Here is a 25,248-nt window from a genome sequence, read left to right as displayed (position 1 = left end):
TAACGCTTGGCAAACAGTGTCTGTTTGGGTGCTAACAATAATGCTCTGCTCTGTCACCATCTCACCTTCCACCCAGCATCTCTGCCTTGGCTATCAGGCACCTGTTTAACTTAAAGATCAGCAAAAAAATAAGTCATTCCATTTGGGGAATGTAATTAGCATTCTGAGCAATATTTAGACAAAGTGCTTGCCCATGTAAATGGTGTCTGCTTGGTTACCACTTGAGTGCCTTCTACCCCAAAACAGGTAATTAAAAAGCCCACTACTGAGCTCCTTCAATCTCAACTCAACGGATAACTGCATTAATGGAGAACATTTAATTCCAACCCATAATTAAGTTCGGCAGTCTGAAATTATTTGAGGTTAACCTTTCTTCCCTGAGTATTTTGAAATTCTTCCAAACCATGTCTCTTCTAGATTCTATGCTGCATATGCATCTATAGTACCTTTCTTCCCTCAAACAAATAACTTTGTTAAACACATACAAGAAGTATCAATGTCTCATTTCCCCTGGTGGATGGGAATGTTGGGGTGGAAGTGCATGTTTCTGAAGTTTAGAAACCATATATATATATGGTTATATATATATATATATATATATATATATATATATATATATATGTATATGAGAGATCATCTTACTTACCTCACTGCTCACTTCAAAAATGAGGACTCTAGAAGCCAATGTAACAATTCAGGTCCTACCGTTACGAATGAAGTATATTTCTTCTATTACATTTACTGATTTAAAAAAAAAAACAAAACTAAATGACCTCTTTATTATTATATGCAGTATAACCTGTGAAATTAAAAATTTTAGAAACCCCATCCATAAACTAATAAAAATAATAAAACTACTCTTGAAGTGCTTTTTGGACTTCAAACATATTAGGCAATCATTATCTGTTGATCCTCATCACAGTCCTTCAGCCCAATACCCACTGCTACTCATGAAGGTGAAGCAGACCACATGGTACCTAATCACTACAGGAGAAAAGAAGAGAGTCTCCGAGAGTTCAGTTGATTTTCTCAAGATCATTTATAGGCAACAGGACAGGAATAAACAGAAGCTGGTCTTCAGATCCTGGTCAAGTGTTCTTTCCACTGAAGTACACAGATTCTCACTTTCACACCTCACTTTCACATTCTCCTGTCTCCCTTGCCTTTTCTTGAGAGTTTTCAAGACACGGAGCTGCCAGTAACTGTTACAGGGCATTGTAACCAGCTCAGTCAGGAGCCGTTTACATGCATGCATGATAGGAAAGAAAAAACTTGGTAAATGAGTGGTAAATGAGAGATCATTTATATCTTCTCAAAATATGGAGAAATGGAGAGATGGAGAAACACATGATGTGAGGTACTGGTACTCAGTGAGTCTAGAGTTTAGTAAGAGGAAAGACCAATGCACGTGAAACAATCTGTGTGGATACTGGAAGACTAAATTCAAAGAGCTTCTCAGGGAAACTCACTCGAGGTCCGCATTTTTAGCTGTGTTCTGATTCTAGGGGTGTGAGGGAGACGCTGTGATGCCCAGCCTGTACCTCACAGCATTTTCAGGATTGAAACACTCATTCCTCCAGCGCCCAGGAGTGGTGGCTGATGTCTCTCAGCTGAGTCCCTCTCCAGGGCTGGAGAATGTTCCCATCACAGTCACTCACATCTCCTTTCCAGGGACAGTCCACGTCATATAGCTGCTGATGTCGGGGGTGGGGTTGGGAGTGTAAAGACCCAGGCCACATGCCTCAGTTTCAGATAATTCTGAAGTGTCATTCTAGTGCCAGATTTCCCCTTGGGGTTAGTCACGCATTTGTAGCAACTACATCTTGATTCAATTTCACTTCATCATGTGCTATTACAGCCCCAAATTTCCCCTCCTCCTTGCCCAGGGTTGCTGCTCTCCTTCCCCCACAGTGGTTGTTCCTGAGAGCAATCTCCAATACAGCCTGATAAACAGAAAAGCCCAACCTGCAGTAGGTCCCTTCCTACTCCTCTCTTTTTTCTCATATTTGAATTCTGATTTCCACCGGTTAACTATACCCACTGAGTTCACCCTAGCCTCAGCTGGCTCTCTCTCTCTCTCTCTCTCTTTCTCTCTCTTCTCTGAGCATCTCAGCTCAGTTCACATATGGAAGTGTTCTGTCTGGTTCTCTCATTTACCTCCTTGCATCTACCTTAGCACTAACATTATGAGTCTTCCTGTCAATTATGAGTCTTCCTGTCAACATGCCTATCCTCTTACGGACTACACAGTTGTTTTAACCTCAAGCTTGCCAAATAGAGCATGCCCGGCCAGGGGCCTCCACACTCAGGGACAAAGGTAGCACAGCGCAGCTGCCATCTGTTTCCCCAGGCATAGATGGTTTAAATCACACAGTATTTAAGTCCACTGAATGTTCTGGAAGCTAATCCACAAAGGAATACATACATTGACAGGAAGAATCATAATTAAGATAAACTCGGGGAGAAAAATGAGAGAAATGAACAGAACATTAGAAAGCATGGGGTATAAACAGAAAGATCAGCAGAGCCAGCAAGAGGCTAGGGACAGGGCACGTGCCTCTGATGCGTTTAAAGCCCTGGTTCAGATTTCTTGGGCTTCACCACCTCCGGTGCTTAAAAGGCTACAGCATAAACTGTGGGTCTTAAGGCAGACCAGCTATGGTAGCTTCATGCTTCTGCATCTGTGTGCAAAACACCTTTAAACTGGAGGTCCATATGCTTTTAAGTAATTGTGCATGTGTTACAGGGATTGAATTGCCAGAAAGTCCTCTCCCCACACTTTCAGCCATGTCTGAATACGCACATCAGTATTTGCCCATGAGTTTGCAGCCTCCATGGGAAGTCTGGTAGGAAATCAGGGAAGAAAACAATGACCGTGCCTAACTGCCATGCTGTTGTCTTTCTGTGTACCCAATTCAAGTCTTCCCATAATCCTTTCCTACAGTGGCACGGTAGCCTCCATTTTACTTCTGTGAAACGAGAGGGGGCCCAAGTTTATTCAGCACCTACTAGGCACCAGGTTTTCTGCTTCCTATATGGTGGCTTTAATAACATTTTATACATAGCCAGATGTTAGCTAGCATCCTCTGAGACTGAAATCAATTAACCCAAGCCCTTCATCATGTACTATTAAAACTCCAATGTTTTCCCTGGGATTTTTGTGCATGTCCAGACACATCACGGTCACCTCGGGCTCTGATTTCCTGTTTCTTTTGAATTCTTATTATCATTCTGGTCTTAAGTGCCTGGCTGTTCTCTTCCCTATATTCCAAGCTGACCCAGATAATGGAACTCAGCTCCCCAAAATCATTCCAACAAAGCATTTGTAAAATCACAGACTTTCTTGAAAAAACTAGAGAAGCAATGGTGGTTTATACCACAGCAATGAAAAATAACATAACATCAAATAATAAAATCCCTGTTTTAAAGTCCTTTAGCCACTCTGACACTGGGAATTATTTGCTGAGAATTTTAACGTCTTGTCTAGTTTCACAGCTCTTTTTGTCTCCAGTCTTCCTTTTCACCCCAGTCCTCCATTTCCTATTCTGCCCTCAACTCCTCTTGTATTATAACTCAGAGAATTTTAGTTCTTCTCCCCCTCCTACCTCTAGACATATTTTGTATTCCCAAAAGCTCACTAACATTTCCCCTACACAAAGGGCCAGTTATTCTGGGGCTTGCCCTTTAGCACCACAGAATAACTGGTAGAGCCTTTGAAATCACAATACTCTCTTCCTTTCTTCCTGCTTTTCTCAGCAAGCAGAAGGGGCAACCCAAAGATGTATCTTCCTACTGTGCCTCCCTGCCTGGGAAAGAAGCGGCAGACTCAGTGAGTCTGAATGGCATGTTTTTCTTGCCCCAACACACAGAACAAGGAAATTAACAGAGACTCACAAAGACAGAGCCAGAACCCAGGGTGCGCCAAATAACAACCCATACGTTTTTCACCATGCTGCTTATCTAGAACAGATGGTGGTCAGATGAGTCTCCATTAATTACTAAATTAAGGAAACACAGGGGAAAAGAGCGGAGAAGGGAAAGAAAGATGGAAGAAAAGAGAGGAATGATCAATGATACTGAAATTGAGTTTGTGATTGAAGTTTTTCTTTCCATTCATGTAGAGTGAGGAGGGAGAAATGTGAGGAGTCAGGAGATGGAACTGAACATTTGTTGTTAATTTGTTTCTCAATGCAAAGGAGGCAATTTGAGGGAAAACAGTCTTTCTCCCAGTGCTGAATGTTTGCTTATAGCAAACCATTTGCAAAGCAGCTGTTCAACAAAAAGGACAGGCAGGTATCTATAAACTCTACTGAAATAATTCTTTGTTTCCCTGAACCTTTTGTCCTGGCCTTTATTTTCCCCTTTGTATCTGAAATTTCCCAAAAATACCAAAAATAAAAACCTTCTTTGGAACTTCTAGCTGCAATCTTTTAAATATATATATATATATATATATATATATATATATATATATATATATACACACACACACACACACACACACACATACATGGGCGTGTCTTTTCTAGTAACTCTCCAATAAAATCAGAAGTTAAAGGAATTTAAAAGTTATAAAATAATGTACTGGCCTGATGATGTCAATTATGAAAGTTATTCTGAAATTACATATTTCATACCTCAATAAAATCCCCAATGCATTACAAATTATATTACAAATTATAACTTTTTTTGAAGCCTACTTTGTGCTGCACCCACCCTCTCACGCGAGGAACTTAGCAGTATCCTTGAAGCAAAGGTAATAAAGTTCTGACTTGACGTGATCCGTGTGCGCCTGAACCTAGGTGGCACACTGCAATCTGCAGTGAAAACACATACCTAGTTAAGCATGTCCTTGCTAAACTCCCCACTGAGACATAAGAGCATATATTATTCTTCAGCTGTGAGGAATGAACAAATACAGCAAGATCTATGTTCGTGAGTAGCAGTACTATGCCTTATTTAGTACCAAAAAACAGTAAACGTGAAAGCCTGTAATGGCTTCAGCAGAATTTAGTGGTCTCTTGAATAGCCTAACTCTGCATTTTTGAAATACAGAAACAACAGTTTATTTCAAGCAAGTTGTTTTTCCCTAAACTGTGTTCCATGACTGTCTTCTACTTTATAAATATACTGTTCTGCAGTAAATACTTTTGGTTTTTATTTCTGTAGAACTAAGCTAAGTAATTGTTATATTTCCATTACCATCATTTAGATTAAGCCAAAAGAAACAGAGGTTTTTACATTTTTTAATATATGTACTTAATTTTTAAAATAAATGTATTTTGAATGTATATTCCTCCATGATGCAGAAAAATGAAAAATATCTCCTATAAGCTGTGTGGTAATAATAACTTGCTATTTTAACCTCAAGATGCCATCTGCATTTCATAATGTAATTTCCCATTTCTGAAAGGACAGTGATGAAATGATCTGACCTTTACATATTCCTGTTTGATTTCTCTCTCGGTGTCAGTGGGAAAACTAAGAAGAGCTAAATATACCTGAGCCTTTTCTGTCTTCTCTACCCAGAAATGGGTTGTCTAATTAGCTTCCCTACTCTCCCCACCAAGAAACAGTTGGCATGCTTCCCCCCTTCTGCTGTTGACGCCTGCCCCCATTAGAGAATCCTGGAGTGGAGAGCAGTTCTTTCTTTCCACTGGCAGGAAATCTTGTGAATTGAAAAATAACAGATTTTAGATTTTCTGGGTCTTCATCTTGGACTCAAACAAAGAAATCACCCTTGTAAGCAAACCTGACAGGAAAAACGTTGTGTTGCCTGCCTGTCTTACGGCCCATGACAAGCACGCCAATGGAGGGAGAAACAAGAACCTGGGCTCCCACCAAACAACGCTCTCCTCCGGTGAGAGTCATTTTTTTAAGTCTCCAAACATGAGAAGATTAAGAGGTAAGGCCCTGTCCAGGGAAATAGAGTCTCCTACTTATGATGGCTCTACTTACGCTTTTTGACTTTAGGAGGGTGCAAAAGCGATAGGCATTCCACAGGAACCACACATGGAATCTTGAATGTGGCTGTTTTCCCGCGAGGGAAAGTACTCTCGCGAGGCTGCTCTCGCGAGGCTGGGCTGCCCCTGGGAGGGCGGCCGGGCTCCTAGTCAGCCGGGAGAGCCGGAGGGAGCGTGGACAACCCCTAAGCTGAGGACCATCCTGTACCCAGACAACCATTCTCTTTCTGTCAGTACAGTACTCAGTAAATTACATGAGATACGTAACCCTGTTTTTTTTTTTTAAGATCTTATTTATTTATTTGACAGAGAGAGACACAATGAGAGAGGGAACACAAACAGAGGGAGAAGCAGGCTTCCCGCGGAATGGGGAGCCTGACGCGGGGCTCGATCCCAGGACGCTGGGATCATGACCTGAGCCGAAGGCAGACGCTTAACGACTGAGCCACCCAGGCGCCCCAACCCTGTCTTATAAAATAGGTTTTGCGTTAGATGATTTTGCCCAACTGCAGGCTAATGCGAGAGTTCTGAGACGTGTAAGATACACTATGCTAAGCTACCATGTCCAGTAGTTTAGGGATATTACATACATTTTCGACTTAAAATGGGTCTATCGGGATGTAAATCCATCGTTAAGTCAAGAAAGATCTGTAATCCCGCAGGACTGGAGCAGGAACACCAACTACTCCCATGCTTGTGTTTATTTTGAGGCCTGAAATTGCAAGCTTGATCCTTTTGAGTGGGATTCTGCCTGACCCTTCATGTAGAGAAGTAAAAGATCTGTCTTTAATAACACGATTCAGACTAGAGTGAAGTCTAAAATGGAAAGAATTGATGGTTGGATAAAATGAGAAGGGGGGTGTGATATTGTGATTTAGAATAAGAACTATATATTTGGTCTTTGCCCCCACCCCCACCCTATTTTCTGCCACAGAGCTCCTTGGATGGAGTTTGGAGAGCTTCCAGGTTGATGAACACATTGGAGATGCTGGGACAATGGCATTCCTGGAGAGGACATGGAAGCCCCGCACCTTTTCCTCTTACAATAAACTGGTCATCTACTAAGTAAAATGTTTCTCTGAGTTCTCTCAGCCACTATAGCAAAAAGTACTCAAACTCAAGAAGGTCAAGGAAACCTCTGATTTAATGCCAGTCAGTCAGAAGTACAGAGAACAACCGGGGTTTGCGACTGCAATCTGACGCAGGGGACAGTCTTATAGGACTAAACCCTTAACCTGGAGAACCTGATGGTATCTCTGGGTAGATAGTGTCGGAATTGAGTCGAACTGTAGGACACCAAGCTAGTTCCCAGAGAATTGTTTGTTGTGTGCGTGGGGAATCACCCCTTGCTCCAATATACACACATTGGATTTGGGTCCCAGAACCCAAAAGAGGGGGTTAGAGGTATGGCTCTGAAGTCAAACAGGCCTGAGCTTTAAACACAACTCCATCACAAATGTCCATGAACCTTCCTATTCCCAGTTTTCTATCGGTGAAAGAGGGCTATTAAATATTCCCATCTTGGGTGGCTCTTGTAAAAACTGATTTCAAATACTTATTCTGATACCCAATACATGGTATGTATTCCTTATATTGTACTAACTTTCTATTCTTAACATTAACGGTTGCCCTTTTTTTTTTCTGGACTAAATACTGATGTAATGTATATACAGACTTGAATTGAATGCATTATATTTCAATTTAACTCAACATAATTTTATTCAGCCTGCCCTGTGCAGAAGGCACTTATCAGGCATTATCTTTAAGAAGCTGTCCTTACAGGAAACCCTTGGCATTTGAGGATTTAATATATCCTGCATCTCTTCTTCATTAACCACCCTGAAGGTTAGTGACATGGCAACTTTTTCTGAGATATAAGTTTGAGTAGTGTGCACTATAATGTCCATAGTTAGTTGTTCCAGAAAGAGCCACCGAATTAATGACATTCCAGCCAAGGGCCCTGTCTCTGCCTCTGAGTGTGTGGTTGTAATCCTCTTAACTATATATACTATAAAGGTAATAAAAATGTGGGGATTTTTGAAGATCTCACAATGGATTATTTGTAGGTATCAAGTAAAAATCTTACAAGTTCAAATTTCTCAATTGGGAAGGGTCTTAGAGAAATGCTCTTTCTTGTGTCACCCTCTTGCCTTTAGACAGAAGAGCCATATAAGCCAACTGGGACAGATATAATTATCTTTTCTTGTTCTGAGGCTTTCTAAGGATGGACACTTCCCAGATACTCTTCATAGCTCCTTCCAGCATCTTCTCACTCATTACAGTCAAGATGTTCTTCCTTATGTCCAATCTAAACTTTGCTTCTTTTTTCAAGTTGAGTTCTTTGAGGCAGCGTCAAATCCATTTTCTCTTTCTATTTCCAGTGAGTACCTTACACAGCACTTTAAGTGACACCTTGCATGAAATAGTCCAATGTGATTTAAATAAGTGAATGGATTAAACATTTTCATAACCTAAAGATGTTAATCAAGCTACTCCTTAATCTTTACACAGTGTAACTCTGAGCTAAGTAATGTCAATTGCTAATGCATTTCATTGTAGGACACATTTTGCTATTAATCATGTTTCCTGATCTTTGAAACCTATGTTTAAATGCCATTAGAAATAATGATGTTTTATGATCTAGCTGATTTAGTGACCTAACTACCACACATAGACCCTGAAGTCAAATCTTTAGATCTGGCATGCAAATCACAGACCTGGGTGCAAATCATAGCTCTATCACTTACTAGTTGTATAACCTTGGGCAAGTTACTTAATTTTTCTATGTCTCAGCTTCCTTACCTGTAAAGTAGAAATAATAATGATACATACTTCATATGGCTGCATTATGGATTAAATGGGTTAATAATTACAAAATATTTAGAATGGTACCTGCTTTGTAGAAGTGTTCAATAAGTATTAATTTTCATTATTAAGATGCAAGAATGATTTTCCAAGCCTTAAACTTCAAATGCTATTAATGAATTTCTCTCTTTCTGAGTACTCTTGGTAACTTATCTCTACACCTTCTTAGTTCTATTTTCCCTGCCTTGAATACCCATTACCTTCCTACCTAGATTATCTCATCTTGAACATCTCAGGTTGCATTTTCTCTGTGATGTCCTCAGTTGTGATCTCATCTTCAGGGCCCTTTTTTCAGTGCTACTTGTGGTCATTTATGACCTCGTGAAGACAGTTACCATTTCTCAACTTACCTTCTCAGTGAGATTCTTGGCTGTTCCGTGAAGGGATAAAGTAAATCCTACAATTTTCAATAACCTTTGACAATTGTTAGCTCTTATGAAGCTCTTGGTAAGCAAAAGTGAGCTTATATGTAATGTTTTTATTTGATTATCTCAAACTTTAGTGTAAAAACTCTTATTAGGTTATCTCATCCACTGTACCTAATTCTATTGTTGATGTTGACAAAAAAGCACTGGTACATAGTAAGTGCCCAATAAAGAAGAAGCATCAGTTTAAAAATAACCAATATTTTCTCAGGCCAGGCAACACACTATCTCAGTTTGCCTTTAATGACCTAAGAAGAACGTATCTTTATCCCCATTTTAAAGATGAAAAAATTCAGACTTTGAGTGTCATAGAATGATCACAAATCTTGGCTTTCCCAGGAGAATGCTGGTTTATACTTCCTGTCCCAGGTAATATTAATAGTGTTCCCCTTTATTCTCAAAAGTGCATGTTTAGACAATAAATTATATGATTACCCTAGAGTTAATGCCAAGGTAACAGACCCTGTAGGTGGAGGGCCATACTTAAAGAAGTCAACTCCAGATCCCTAATCCCTAGGCTAAGCCCATGGAAAACCATACATCCTACTTCTTACACATACCAGGGAGTAACACAAAATATGAAATTTAGAGAGGCATGGGAAGATCATACACAGATTGAAACTTTAAGTTTGAGAAGTCTTAGAGTGAGAACGAAGAGAAAGTGGACAAATTTTTTCCAATTCTTTCTCTCAGATCTCACAGAATAGTTTCACAATTAGAAGTACTATAAATTTCAACTGCATGAGGAAAATCCCAATATATAAACAAAAACATTATTACATTTGGTAATGCATGATGTGAATTTGTGTTACTCCTGATGTCCTGGTATTAAAGAGTGAGAAATTCATGACAAGCTTTAGAGATAATGGTAAAATAATAAAAATACCAGCACTTAATATTTATATAGTAATTTACAATTTATACATCACATATACATAGCATGTATTTGTATATGATTTATCTCTCTTGATTCTCACAGCTCTCTGAAATAGGTAGAGCAGAAATTATTATTTCTATTTTACAGGGAACTGAACATCAAAGTGCTTAAGTCATAAGATTTATGCTTGAGAGTATAAATTAGGATACAACATCATCCTGACATTTTAAAGTGATTTAAAATTTTTCAAATATAACTTGACAGAAGCACATTCAAGGGGAATGTACTTCAGGAGAAAAACCAAAATTATATACGCCAGATGGGGAGTGTCTGGACTTAAAAATTTGCCAGTATGCTGCCCACTAGGCACTGATTTTAACTATAAGATTCATTGTCTACAAAGTTACTAAAACTACAAGATATCATCTTATAATGAAAACCGTAAGATGTTATCATCACCTTGCCCATCAGTGTGGATGGTACACCCCCAGAGAATGGAGGTGAGTTTGTTGATTTTACATCTCGGTTACAAAATACTGGGCATTGCTGTCAGATCAAGCAAAATGCATTTTGAGTGCAGAGGATCAATGTGGACAACACAAATGCTATCTCAGCACACCTCAGCCACTTTTTCTAGCTGTTTCATATAGGCTCCCAAAGTCAGGAAACTGCTGATTCTGGAAAAAAGTCTGAAATAACTCCTGTTTCCTCTCTCTCTTCGAATCTTTTTCTAATCTTTGTCTCTTAAGTAAACCTGTTTTCTCACTCAACCATTTTCACACTCTGGAATATGTACAGGAAGTAAAAACTAACATTATTGTTGTTTCTCTTGGGGTTATTTGCAATTCAGCAGAATTAAAACTGAGGTTGTCCAGATCAATTGATAGAATTTTAAGCTGGTGCCCCCTACCTACATGCCAACAGAATCCCTATTTTGACTCAAAAACAAACCGCCACTTAGTGAGACCAAACACTATTGGAAAAGAATAATAGCAATTGCTTTGTCTGAGTTTGGGTTCACCTATCTCTACCCATTTTGCAGAACCAAAGGTGCAAATCCTTTAAAATGTGGAAAAACTCCATGGTGACTACACAAAAACATAGTTCATCAAGATACGCTTATGTTCTATGACAGTGATTTTGAACACGGTAGGGCAAGTGTCATCTGTGATATCTATCCTTCCACAATTGCAGAGCCCCTGGTTATGAAATCCTCTTCCAACTTCATGACAACACAGCTCATAGGGGCATCTCCCAAACTGGTGTTAGCATAGGTGTAGGAGAGATGTACCAATAACCCGCCAAGGCCTGAATATGATTTTTCAGTTTTGTCAATACCTTCTGCTCTCCAAATCTTTCAACCTGTCTTCCTCCTCTAATTTCTAACTTCAAAACTTCTAAAAATCAGTTCTCATCACATTAAGCCAAAAGTTTTCAATTATATTGAATTCATAAATGGAATATATTCAATTACGTTCCAATTAAGCTTTCTAGTGAATCTTCTCTGTCTCAACTCAGCAGTCAGTTTGAACTGGGACTTTGTTCTCTCAGTTGTTTCTTTGGGGTGTGCTGAAGCGTGCGCGCACGTGTGTGTGTGTGTGTGTGTGTGTGTGTGTGTTTGAGGGGTGGGCAGAGAGGTGGTGATATCATTGGAAAGAATCTTTTATCAACATTTAAGTTGTGGTAGTTGATTTAACGTATTTAGTGGTTATGATAAATTGTGTGGATCTAGAAGTTTCAGACAAAAGTTGACATTTGAAAGGAAACTTATGTAGCAGCAAGGACACAATTACGGCAAAAATGACTGGATAGGTAGCTGGTAGATTATAAACACATATATTAAACATATATATATTTCTGGATTAGACATATTTTTTGACTTTATATTTTCAAATTTCATAAAGTTATTTGGTTATCTTTTAAAACCTAATTTATCTAATTCAAGACCTCTCCACTTTGGCTGAGGAACCCCTTTTCATATGTTACCTGTTAAATTTGATTTTCCTTCTTTTTAAATGCCATTTAAATGTGCCGGCTCATTTCAGCCACCACATTTATGTGTACACACCTGCGATTTCTCCCTATAGAATATTTCACTTTATAGTCATCAATCAAATTGTTCTTTAACAATTTCTTAAATGTTTCCAGAAATATTGATAGTCCAGTGCCAGTATGGAAATGACATTTTGAAAAATGAAAATCAGTTATTTTTTAAAGCTGATGAAAAGTTATGTGGGTGCATACACGTGTGTGTGTGTGTGTGCATGCATGTTGATATTTGTCATGAAATAATTTTGTGTCTGTGAAACGGGCTGTGCCATGTGATAAACTTGTTTCTATAGAAACGGCTCCTGATTCATGATCACCATAAAACAAAATTAGAGATGAAGGCATAAGGTAGACCTGACAGAGAAACTATTAATTTCTGAATTAATAAATTTAAGTGCCATTATTACTAACACTCCTTTATGACCAGAAAAATTATTTTAAAATCCTAATAAGTGTTATTAAGTTCCTATAATATACTAGGAGCTACATAGAGAGCATAAAGAATATAATCCTGAACTTCCTGGAGCTTACATAGTACAGGCAGAAAAGACAAGGTCAATAAAAACCTTATATGGACTAAAAGATGATCATTATGTTATATTGGGTCTTTTGCCTTTTTGGAGCCTTGATTTGTTTACATGCCCTATATACTCTTTCTCCAGCATAATTCTCTCTATTGTGGCTACAGAAAAGGCTCCATAGAAGAAAGATGACTTCCTGTGGGTTTTAAAGGAGATCTAGATGCATTTGTGTGGGAGAGGGATTGCAAGTGGTAGGAGGGAGAAATGATGGCCTCTGACATGAGAAATATTCTAGGCACAGGTAGGATTTCAACTAAATGTCATTGAAATGTCTCTATGGAAACCACAAAGCTGTTCCTCTTGACTAGAGAATTGTATATCATTCCCTTGAAAATAATAGATCAGAAGAAAAGAAAAAAAGAAAAAAAAAATCTCCCCATGAGTCACAGAGGGTTAAAGTAGGCAAGGAACCTGAGCTTTCAACAAATCTATTCCCCCGCTTTCAGGAAGGATCCCAAATAACCCTCTCATTCAAGCAGGATTCATTTCTAGCAACTTCCCTGATTAATCCATTCAGCAACAAGAGCAAGGCACCTAGCCTCTAACTTTCCTGTTGTGTCTGAAGCACCTTAACCCATACTCTTTTTCAGTGGAGGGAGGGATGGAATAGCTGATTGCTGTTAGCTACCTACGAACCCCCTTCTATTTGAGTCTATTTCTCTAGCTGTGTCTCTGCCTTCTTTCTCTACACTAAATAGTACAATATATGAATACAACTTTGCTTAAATAGCTATCCTCTTTCCAGAAGAACATTTGTGAGGGACAGAGCTCTGTTGAATTCTTGTTTAAAATCATCCCCACCAAGCCGTTCAGATGTTTCAGTTCTTCAGCAAAGCTCCTGGGGGTCACTTTTTAATTTCCTGGCAGCTAAACATTTCTCAGGGCATGCTGCCGGCCTCACTTGTGCTCTGTTATACCCAGTCTCATGTCATCACCGAATACACTTTTTGCAAGAACCCACAGTGCTTTCACATGACTTCACATGGAAACACAATGTTCCAGAAGGACTCTGAATCATTTTAGGGACGTGGTAGAGAAGAGAGCAGATGCTGTGTAAGTGAGTTCTCCACACATCTTTTTTTCCCACCTATTTGGTTTTATAAAGGCAACTAAAACAGTACAAAGATCACTTCCCTGGGGGAATTTGAGAAGTATGTTCTACATCCTATCAGGGTCTAGGTCCTCCCAGAGAAAGAACAATATTGCTGGGGATTAAAATTGACTGTGCTCTATTCTGTCTTTGGCCAGCACCCATTCTCCGCATCTCTATCCGGCCCATTTCAGCCACCACATTTATGTGTACACACCTGCGATTTCTCCCTATAGAATTTGCTTTATATGTGAATAGAATTAGAAGACTCACCAAAGAACTAGTCTTTTCCAGGATAGTTCCAATCTTCAATATTCTCCCCCCAATGTCCTCATAAGTCCCTTATAATAACATGCTCTGACATTTTTTTTTTTAATTCTGAAAACATATCCACTTCAGGGATGAACAAGATGGTTGGGGCTTCTTTTCCTGTGTTCCACCCGTGGGCAGACGGTGCTACATGTGCCTATCACTTGACATGGAACTTTGTAGGACATCCTAGGATCATTTCCTCTCCAAGCTCCATCATTTAACCAGCTATAAAATCCCTCTGATTTGCCTCTGTTTGATTATCTTTTCTTCTTTTTTACTTTCCATTCCTAAGGCCACTCTTCTTCTACTTTAGGTATTTATTGTCTCTCATCTGGACTTTGAAACACCCTCTTAGCTTCGTAACTAGGAATACTGCCCCCAATTTTAGCCTTCTCTGCTTCATCTTTCACATAACTTCCAGAATGATCTATCTGAAATGCAAAACATAGCACCTGTTAAAACCTTTAGCAGGTTTTCTGTATTTCAGGATTAGTATTCATTTCCTGAGCATACATATTCCAGCATCATTTCTTTCTGTGTGTGTTTGTGTCTTTTTAAAGCAAAAGTATAAAACATGTATAAGATTTTTGATAAATCAAGCAACTCAAAAGGGCATGTGAAGTACAGTAAGTATCCCTTCAGGTCATACCCCTAGTCCTAGTTCTACTTCCAAGGGACAACCATTCATTTCTTGTGTATTCTTCCAGAAATGGTCAGTGCATATACAAATATATATATTTTATATATATATATAGACAGCCTTCTTTTTACACAAGTGAGTTCAATAACACTGTCCTACACCTTGCTTTTAGTATTGTCTTATATCGTGACAATCTGCCCTGTGTTCTTTAAGTTCTCATAAGAGTGAATCACCTGTGGCTCCTGGAACACTCCATGTTATTTTCAGGCACACCTGCCAATGCTTATGCCCTTCTTTTTGCTTGGGAGTTTCTTCTTTTCATTTGCAGCCTATACATGGTACGAACTACTATTCCTCTTTAAGAATCATCTCAAGGATTAACCCTTCACCATGCCTTAGAAACCACTCTTCCGGGCTCCCATAGAATCCTGGACATACCTGTCTCTATCATAGTACCTTTAGCTAGTTAAAAGTGACTTTATGTGTACATTGTCTTGTATACTGTAAAATATCTGAAGGTATGTAGCATAGCTTAGTCATATTTCCTTCCCTAGTGCCCATTTCAAAGCATGATTAAAAACAAGAATTGTTCTGTAAGTATGTGTTGAACCAAAATACCCCCAAAACAGGATAAATATAAATGTTTCCAAATCTTCCAAAGGGGAAAAAATCTTCATTCCAGCAAATAAGATTTTAAATAATTTTTTTGAAAAGGCTATAAACTCTACAAGGATGAAGACCAGTAGAATAGTTGAATGAATGCTCTTGGGAAAATGCCCTTTAATCTTAAATATACAATATGATGACAAGTTTTACTGGGATTGAAAGGGGGAATATGTTAGGTACTTAATGGAGGGGTAGCAGAAGAAAACTATTAGCAGAAAAACAATGAGGACTAATAAAGATTCTAAAATGAGGTAACTGGGCTCACAAAAGAAAACCCACACCTCTTTCATTCTTGTGGTCAGCCTTTTCTCCAAATCATAACCACTGAGAGGAATTAATTGTAAACCCTTTCTTGAATATCTCTGTTCAGTGCTGAGTAATAGGTTGTTATATGCCACAGACTATTAACTTCCTTCAATGGATAGTCAAGGGGTTTCATGAAATATACAATCTGCTGAAAACAAGCATTTTAAAATACAGAAACCTGGTCCTGGTATTATAAAAAAAATAGGATTCAGTACTCTGAAAAAGTTCATGGAGAAACTCTGTACTAACATTTAATCACCTATAAGCATATATCCATTTATCTTCCTATTATCCTCAAGTATGGTAATGTCATTTGCATTATTAAAACTCAAGTCAGTTGGAAACACTTACTACCATTGTTTTTCTTTTGAAATGTTTTACCTTCCTTGGTAATCACAAGATTTCATTCAAGTGTGTTTTGAGGGTGCTATCAAGACTTTGGGGGCCTGCCAAAACAAAAAGCATCAAACACTTACAGAATTGATACCAAGTAATGTCCAGCTGAGATGAACACCTTAGCTTTAAGGTGCTCCCAGACCACTTGATGGAAAGATTTTAAATGGGTTGGGTAAATCCTTTGGGATACCCAGATCCTGGAAAGTAATGGTTTCCTACTGTTTCACATTAAGTGTTGAAGAATTTATTAGTTTGACAGTTGTGGAGAAATGATCCCAGTATAAATGCAGTGGACAGAATCAGATAGAAATATTTCCAATTTGGTATTGGTTCCAATGTTCAATGTAATATAAATGAGGGATGAGTCAACTCTCATATTGAAGACCCTTGATCCAACGTATCTTATTGCTGTCTGGGAATGTATTTAAAAAAAAATGGATGATAATGCCATGACCCATTAAAATGGTGATTCAAGAGGCCCCGGATCACACACAATCATTGCTGCATTGTTCCTAGGAGACCACCATAGTTTGCACTCAGTAGGAATTTAATAAATGCTTGCTGACTGACCTATCTAACAGGAGAATAAAATAGAATAAGAGGGACACTAACAGGAGGATAAGATGGAGTGGAAGAATCTTGATTTTGGCAGAGTCCAAAATCTTTAAAGATCTGAGTTTATATCATAGAATATTTGAACTGAAAAGAGGTTTAGCAATAGTGTCATTTACCTTCATTTTACAGAGGAGAAACTTGAGGCCCAGAGAAGTCAAATGACTCACTCAAGGTCCCAAAGCTAAATACTGGGAATATTTTTTTACTTGTCTGGCAGATGGGAGCCAGACCCTGGAGTCAGGTTGCTTGGTTTCAAATTATGGCTGCCATTTATTAGCTCTGTAACTTCTGAGCATGCTATTTAATCTAACCTTAGTTTCTCCATCTATAATGCAGAATAATAATCTGATATCCTTATATCTAGGATTAAATGAGCTAGTGTATAAAACACTTGATAAACATACCTCATACATAGTAGGATTTGTTCAATAAATGTTACTATTTATTTTCATTGTATTATACACTTTAATATCCAGTCTGGCCTTGTAATCCCAAGAACATGGGCTTTGAAATGTGAACTCAAACTTTAAAAAAAATCTGGATAGGCTTGCTTTGTTGTGGCTTAGGGTACAAAAAGGTCTTTTTGTTATCTCCAAACAGAATGGCAAAGGGAAATTTTTCCTCTCTCGGCTTCTCAAGGTGGTGTAATATTGTAACCCAGTACCTAAAAGTGAGACCTGGTTGATTACTCATATAAGAAAAAATATATATTTATATCTTTATTTAACTGCAGATATCTGTTCCTGCCTTTAAATGATACTGACCTATTTGCTCTATTTGCAAAGGAATTTTATTATAACCTCAGAGAATTTCCTGACATCAACAAGAGTATGTTTAGGCTATTTTACAAAGCTATTGCAAGATCCTCAGTGGGGGGAAAACAGTTTGCAATGTTCTCTATTCTGAAGCAGAAAAGTCATTGGTGTTCTGTAAAGCAGCAGGATAGTATTGTCGGAGTGACTGTGCTTGGAAATATTTTCATAGCCATCTTTTCAGGTTGGTTGACTCATAAGTATTGACTCAGTTAGGAGGACCGCTTATGAGTGAAGTCAAGCCTCATCATCCAGGCTCTTGCCTTTGTCCTGTTGCTTATCATCAATTACTAAACTAATGTTCCCTTTGAGCATAGCTACCTGTTTATCTAGAAATTAACTTAAAACTTAATTTGGAGCCTTGAAATAATAACATTCTTAGAGAAATTTAAGAGACAAAAAAGTTCATTTTTTCATAATGCAAAATCTTAGAATAATGTACTACAACCTTGCTGCTCAGAGTGCTGTCCATACACCAGCAACTGGCATCACTCAGGAGATGCAGAATGTAGACCCCATCCCAGATCTCTGATTCAAAATTTGCACTTTAACATTTTAAGATCTCAGAGTGATTCAAGGACACATTACAGACTGAGAAACACTGACTTAAAGAAATGGGCAGGGGGATTCTGAAAGTGGTTACTGTTTTGTGTCACCAAGACCAAGTAATTAGCCATAACTGCAGTATGTACCAGAATCCTCTGGAATCAAATAGTAAAATAACAACAGCAACAACAGTGAAATTTAACAACAGTGGCTATTCGGTAAATTATATTTGTTTTTCTTTTAGGTATTATTTACACAATTGGCTCATTTTAGGCTTTTGTGGAGTTTCTGCTTTTTTTTTTTTTTTTTTTTTTACTCTTTTCATTTTTCATTGCAGTGCGTAGAAGAGCATTCACTATTGCATCCACCCATGCATGAAGGAAGAAAGGAAACAATGAATGCATGGTAGTTATCTATTACTGGGAGTGGCTACTGGGGTTATTAGGACTCAATAGATATAAAGTCTTCTAGGAGTGACCACTTGGACTGTTCATTGCTCTTCAGGTCGGGGACAGAGGGTTTTATGCTTGGGACTCCCACTTGATCATCAGAAGGCACCTCCTTAATAAGAAGACACAACTAGTTGTTGGAATCTGAAATGCAAGAATTCAGCCACTTGTTTGCAGGTAGTTAATACCATGCTTCCCCAGTCTTCTGCTCAAAGAGAAGACCTGCTTACTACTATCTGTGTTTTACTCAGTTTATATTAACAGATGTTAGTGGTTACTTTCAGGCAATTTATGGGGGCTGTTGTCTTCTTTTTGCCCCAGCTGCCTTCTGTTCAGCTTTTGTCTAGAGAGAGAGACAGTAGATATATAGCTTGGCAGGAACTAAGGGAAGGTTGGAAGGGCTCAATATAGCAATAAATGGAAATCACGGTAGCTTTTTAAAGATAATTGTTGAGAAAATAACAGGATATAATCACTATCACCTGCATAATATATCCCATAATGCCAGAGGAAAAATCCTTCCTAATTTAATCAATAATATTAATTCCTGAAAAGAAATGCCTTGCTCCTAAGTATAGTTTTTTCTGCATCAGAATTATTCCTCGGGGGAATATTGCTCAGAATTCACTGCTCAGAATCAACAATTCTTGATTATATAGGTTCTTGACTATAAAAGCTCTCTTTCATTTTCTTAATTTGGGAAAAACATTCTATATCCTGAAGAACATGAATCAGAAAATACTCGATGTTATGTGATGTTATGTTAGTCTTTAAAACAGATATGCTATAAACCAATGTGGAATTATATTTTACTTAGGGTAGCATAAGAAAAGAACAAAAATTAACAGAGCCTAGTTCTCAAACCCATTAATGTAATATACAATTATCATGACATTTTTCCCAGCTGTGGAATGGGTGGGTAATAATGGTAATGAATAAAAATATAAAAATGAACAGTGTTTTAGTAGTGGATTTTAGTAGGAATTTTCTTTAGAATTATTTTTTATTATATTCCTTGCCCATTCTTATTTTTTTCAATTTTGGTAAAAATTTCCTCTTAAATAACCTCAAAATTTACTGCCTATCAGGGTACTGAAACATGCTTAATATAAAAATCAATGAGTCTTATTTCCCATTGATATTTCAGCCCTATTTATATTATCTAAAATTCAAAGCATATTGTAGACAATGCTCTTAACTAGGGCTAACTACTGTGGTTGTGTTGATAGCCCTCGATCTTGAAATTCCTCTTCGTTTCCATTTTTCTTGGACTTATTTCCAATCTATTTATCTCAATGCTTTGTCATAGGTGAGAAAGATAAAACAGACCTTGGATCTCATTGGTAACTCTTATTAAAACAAGGAACAGTAAGTAAATCAAGGTTTATTATTTTTCACTGTTTAGTGGTTCTATTTTCCCATCATGTTTCTAACACCACTGTGGAAAGGTAATTGGTATTTTAGTACAATACATTTTTCAAAGGCTTATCTGTTGGGGGAATATTTTTTAAAAATCAAGCGCATATATCCATGGTGCATTAAGTAAATAGGCTGTATTATTCCATCATTAGGAGCCCTTTCCAGTGGTACTGCAATTAAATTCAATCCTTTTTGTCTGGGCTATGTATGAATTCAGTTCAACAACTGGTTACACAGAGCTTTTTTGTTGTTATGGTGGTTGTTTTGGTTAATAGCAACTTCCCTATTCAATTCGGTTTCTCATTGTAACTCAGAAGTTGTTTGTAAATATAACAGAATTATGCATTTTTAAAAATTCTGAAAAGCATCGTACCCTATACAGAAAATGGACACTGGCAAACCACTGTTTGACTTTTGAGCTGTCTGAATCTTCTCCCATTTTATAAATGATCTTTGTGGGAACTTTGTGGCCATCATAAATGACTGAAAAGGAAAATATTATCATCATTTATCTATATGATACAGACTACTTTTTAATTCATTATCTAATTTGTCCAGTTGCAATGACATGGAGGAAGTATTATTTGTGTATGTGCACATGTTGTTACATTCCCCAGTGTTTGTAAGTAGTGGGTTTCGGGTTGCTTTGTGGTAGTGAGATGTATATGAACAGAATATTATAAATAAGTCAGTCTGTTGAAAATCTTTCTCAAGTCAGAAAATATTCACTGTGCATTCATTTTTTTAAAAAAAATTATTTTTCTTTTCCCAATACAACCATCAGTGACATTATTTTAAATAAGCTACTTAAAGCAAGGAAAGTTACAGCTATAAAATATATAAATTTAATAGACTTTTTCTTCTAATCCTATTCAATAGATTATAAACATATTTATTTTTTTCCCTTACATAACCGAAAAAAAGAATTCTTAAACCTTAGCGTGTTAAAATAAAACGGCACACTAGTAAGGAACTGAAATGAAATGACAATTCAGTAACCTTTACAGCTATAGAGTGACAAAATCCCAGAGGGTTTTAGTCTTTAAATTATTCGGGCTGTCTAAATTTCTGCTGCCACAATATTTTTTTTCGCAAATGGAATAAAAATGGCATTTTGCTCACGTAGATCTAGCTGTTCCCTGGGTGGTTGGTTCTAGAAAAGCAACAGGCTTTTCCCCTGCCTTACAAGAAGCAACAGTTAGAAACTCTAACAACTAGAAAACTGCTACCCCACAGTGGTTGGAAACAGCCAATAGAGAAGATGACAGCTACTGTGTAACAGCTTCAGAAAGGGAGAAGGAAAAAAGGAAATAAAAGAATGTTAACCTTTTGAAAGGATTGCCTTATGTTACTACCGCACCCCACCCCCTCCGCCGTCCCTTTACTTATCAGGCTTTTCTGCCATGCTTAGGTTTCTAGGGTAAAGCAAAGCAATAACTCCGACCCATTCTATTTCAACTTAAATTTGCAAGCGCTAGAAGACAAATTCATCAACCCCCACATGGGAACAATACAAGCCTCCCCAGAAGCGGACTTGAGCACTTTCGTATTAGCCAGCATGAACTGTTGTCTCAGCCTGTTGCTCCCGCCACAAGGTGTGTTAGAGCCTGGAAAGAAGGAGGGCACGCTCTGAAACCGTGTCTGTGTGCTCGGGCGCCTGGTGGCGGGACCTGGGCTGGCTCTCGGGTTCAGCGACCACTCCGGGTTAGGCGGCTACGGACCACGGTCCGGGGACCCTAGTGCAGGCCGCCCGGCCGCCGGCAGATGGTGCCCTCCGCATCGCAACACCAAAGGAAACCCTGCTAAAGTATCGCTCAGACTCCGCCCCACCCGATCCTCCGGCGCCACAGTCACCGTCCTTCCCCAAATAGTGCCGAGCACGTTTCCTCTGGAACACTGCAGTAGCCTGTGTGTGTGTTGAAAATACAAACCAGGGGCAACAGGGGCGGGGTGTGTTAGTGTGGGGAACACGCGGAATGGGACTCCCGGGGCCGGGGCGAAGTGACCGCCAATGAAACGCAGAGGGCGAGGGGACCCGTCCATTTCACATCTGCGTAAGCCCGGCCGCGGGCCCGTCGGGAGGCCACTCACCATGTTCACTTCGGAGACCATGTCTATGCTGGCGACATCGATCCGCATCCCTACGTCCACAGGGGGCCCTGCGGGAAGGTGGGACACATTATGGACATATCCTTAGAGTGGCGACAGGATGGGGAGAACCAGGGGGCTTCCCTGCGCTTACTACATTTTGAATGGGCTCCCTCCATCCCCCACTCCCCCTTGCAAGGGACAGCCTAGGAAAACAGGTGTGGGCACACGCGTGATGCAGTGACTATGCAGAGGGTGTGTCGGGCGGGGGGAAGGTCGGCTCTGCCTGGGGTTTCATCCACCTGCGACTGAGGGTCCGGTGTGTGTGTGTGTGTGTGTGTGTGTGTGTGTGTGTGTGTCCAGGGCGTAGGGCGTAGCGCACACTTGCGGAAATGACATGCTTTTTTTTTTTTTTTTTTGACATTTATCTTTGACAGGAAAGGAGAACTAGATATGTATGGGTTACAGGTTGAAAAAAGATGAAGCATTACCTCCAAAGTCCGGCCGCAAGCGAATGTCATATCCTTTGAGCAATCTGTCCACTGTCTCTTTCACGTATGACATGTTGCTGGGCTCATTGGCGCTGAGGGGAAGAAGTAGGGACCGTATTCAAAATGAACACAAACTGCGAGCAGACATAAATATAGACAAGCACACCTTACCCCCAAATAACAAGCTACATGATCCAGCAAGCATGTAAAAAGAAAAACACCAAGAAAAAAAGAGACGTTCAACAACTGCAGCTCACCTGTGTGCACAACAGACCATGGCAATCATCACAGGGAAAGAGAGAAGCCCCAAACTCTCTCGATTTTGTACTGTCCACATTACTAACTCTGATTAAAGAATTGTCTTTCCTGCGAAGATTCAAGGAATGCAACTTAGTCGGCGGCAGGGCAGTAATTCCCGAAAGGACCTGCGCATGCGCAGAGGGTGCTCACTACCAAAAGACACCTTGTGCCTTGCAAACAATATTCCTAGTGGAACAGGCAACAGATTTCATTCCCTTTAAAGTTCCTGTTTGTAGTGTTCCACGTCCTCCGAGTAGTCGGAGATATCCTGCTCTTTCCTTGCTCGGGATCCTGTATGCATTTGCATACTGAGATTTCTTTGGGCATTAGAGGTTGCTATGTTCATTTCCTCTCTGTCCTCAACCTTTTTTTTTTACTCAACTCCCAGGGATCTGGCTAAGGCTGCCTGTGATTGGCATCCTTCGTTGGCAGTCACGGTGGTCCTAGAACTGAGATTGTGGAGGCGGGGCGGTTCTCTGGTCTCCAGGGTGTGCCTGTGTTCGTGTGATGGGGGCCGGGGGCGGGGGTAGTGAATGGAGAAGGAGAGCCAGAGAAGAAGGGAAGGGGCAGAGGAAATTCAGCACGTATTTGAGGACTCCAAGAATCAGGTCCCCTTAGGAAGCATCCTAGGACATCTGCCTTAGTGTAGTCCTTCTCTGTAGGAGGGGGAGGAAGAGAGGCGAGCCAACTTTTTCACTCGCTCCCCCACTTTTCTTCCCTCCCCCTTTCTTGTCTCTCCAGGCACGAGATTTAAGGGAAACAAGCGATGAGGCAGCATCTCTGGGCAGGCAACCCTTTTTCTAGTGCCATCTGCCGCAAGTCCCACTTTTTTCTAGGTTCTTGTAAGGAAAACCTCTTTCTTAAAATTGCCCATGTATTAACTCGCATTAGTAGCCCGGAGCAGACCCGTGAAACACCCAGAGGGTCTTATCTCTGTTCGCAAATAGGTTGGGGTTCTGTAGGAGCAAGAGTTGTTTAAATTATATTAAATTCAATCAGTGCAATTCAGTAAATGTCATTGAGCACATGTTAGGCGGGAGGCTCTGGCTAGGAGTTTGTTCATTTGTTTAATGGTATATATTAAATATTTACTATGTTCTAAACGTTCTGGAACTTAGAGACGATTTAAAGAGGGTTCCCGACATAGAGAAATTCACAGGCTCCCCGTCAGGAAGACGGACACAAATATAAGGAAGTTCAGTATGCTCTAGATAGTTTATATAGTGACCGGAGGCCTGTTAATACTACAAAGAGAGGTAGATAATGGTGTCCAGACAAGGAGAAAGCTTTCTGTAAGAGCGGGGAGGGCAGAGTATGCCAGAAGGAGGGAACAGCCTGTGCCAAGTCTTGGAGACTTGAAAGGCTATGGTCTACTTGGATAGCTGAACCCAGAAATAGCTGATCGGAATATAAAAGGGGAGAGGTAGGGATAGTGGTGATGAGGGTGCCAAGAGAAGCTGAGGCCAGACCATAGGGAAAGTTACATCCTTTACTATGCCAATTTACGCTTCTAGAAATCACTGGAAGTTTTAAGTAGGGATAGTCAGGGTCAGATGGCAGTTTCAGACACAGTGTTCTGGTAGAATTATCATGATCAGAATAATTAGAGTTTATCACTTGCTGACTATTTGCTGGTTATCATGCACATTATATAGAAAATCTTATTTAAGCCTTCATAATAATCAAAATGTGGTAGACATTATTATTATTATTCTCTTTTTATAGATAGTGATACTGAGAACAAATCAGGGTAATGTAACTGGTTCAATATCAAACAGCTAATAAGTCATGGAATGGACATTCCAACCCAGAATCCATGGACCTGACTACTCTATGCTATGAAGTATGGACCCCAAAAGGAGAAACCAGAGACAGGGAAAACAATGAAAAGGGAGAAGGGTTATTACAATGCCCCAGGCAAAAGGAACTAAAGTCAGATAGTGTTTAGCATGGAGAGGAGGTGATAGACCAGTGCAAGTTTTCAGAAGTATAATGGAGACATCAAATAGCTGGAAAGGTCAGCACGTGAAGACTTTTGGAAGGTAACCAAAGAATTGTACAAACATTTACACATGTGTAGATCTTGACATTCTACATATATTAACTTTATTTTCTCATTTGAGCCTCATAACAACCTTAGACACTGAGGCTATTTTTTTCTGGGGACAATGATAACTCTTAATCAGGTTTCTTAATTTTCTGAAAAGTGTGTCAAGTCTACCTCTTTTTATTAATTCATATGGATCTGCTTTTAATGAGTAAAAGAAAAGATTTACTTATGCTTCACATCCTTGCTGAAGCAAAGAACCTCTCTATGTGGCACAACTCTGCAAACGTTGCATTGTAGAAAACAAAATT

General features: G+C 39.3%; 1 protein-coding gene across 1 annotated transcript in view; it reads right to left on the bottom strand.

Annotated features, from left to right (window-relative positions):
* The window catches only part of GABRB1 (gamma-aminobutyric acid type A receptor subunit beta1), a 367,325-nt gene extending 344,205 nt beyond the window's left edge, over positions 1–23,120 (bottom strand). The window contains exons 1-3 of the mRNA XM_036071963.2: positions 22,848–23,120; positions 22,591–22,682; positions 22,103–22,170 (exon numbers count right to left, since the gene is read on the bottom strand). Of these exons, the coding sequence (XP_035927856.1) occupies positions 22,103–22,170; positions 22,591–22,682; positions 22,848–22,927 (240 nt within the window). The 5' untranslated portion in view covers positions 22,928–23,120. The remainder of the gene's footprint in view (positions 1–22,102; positions 22,171–22,590; positions 22,683–22,847) is intronic.
* Between the last annotated feature and the right edge of the window lie 2,128 nt (positions 23,121–25,248).

Source organism: Halichoerus grypus, chromosome 3, assembly GCF_964656455.1.
Source record: "Halichoerus grypus chromosome 3, mHalGry1.hap1.1, whole genome shotgun sequence".
In the NCBI taxonomy this organism is placed as follows: Eukaryota; Metazoa; Chordata; class Mammalia; order Carnivora; family Phocidae; genus Halichoerus; species Halichoerus grypus.
Note: the sequence above shows the minus strand (reverse complement) of the source record. Positions and strands in the feature narration are given on the sequence as shown.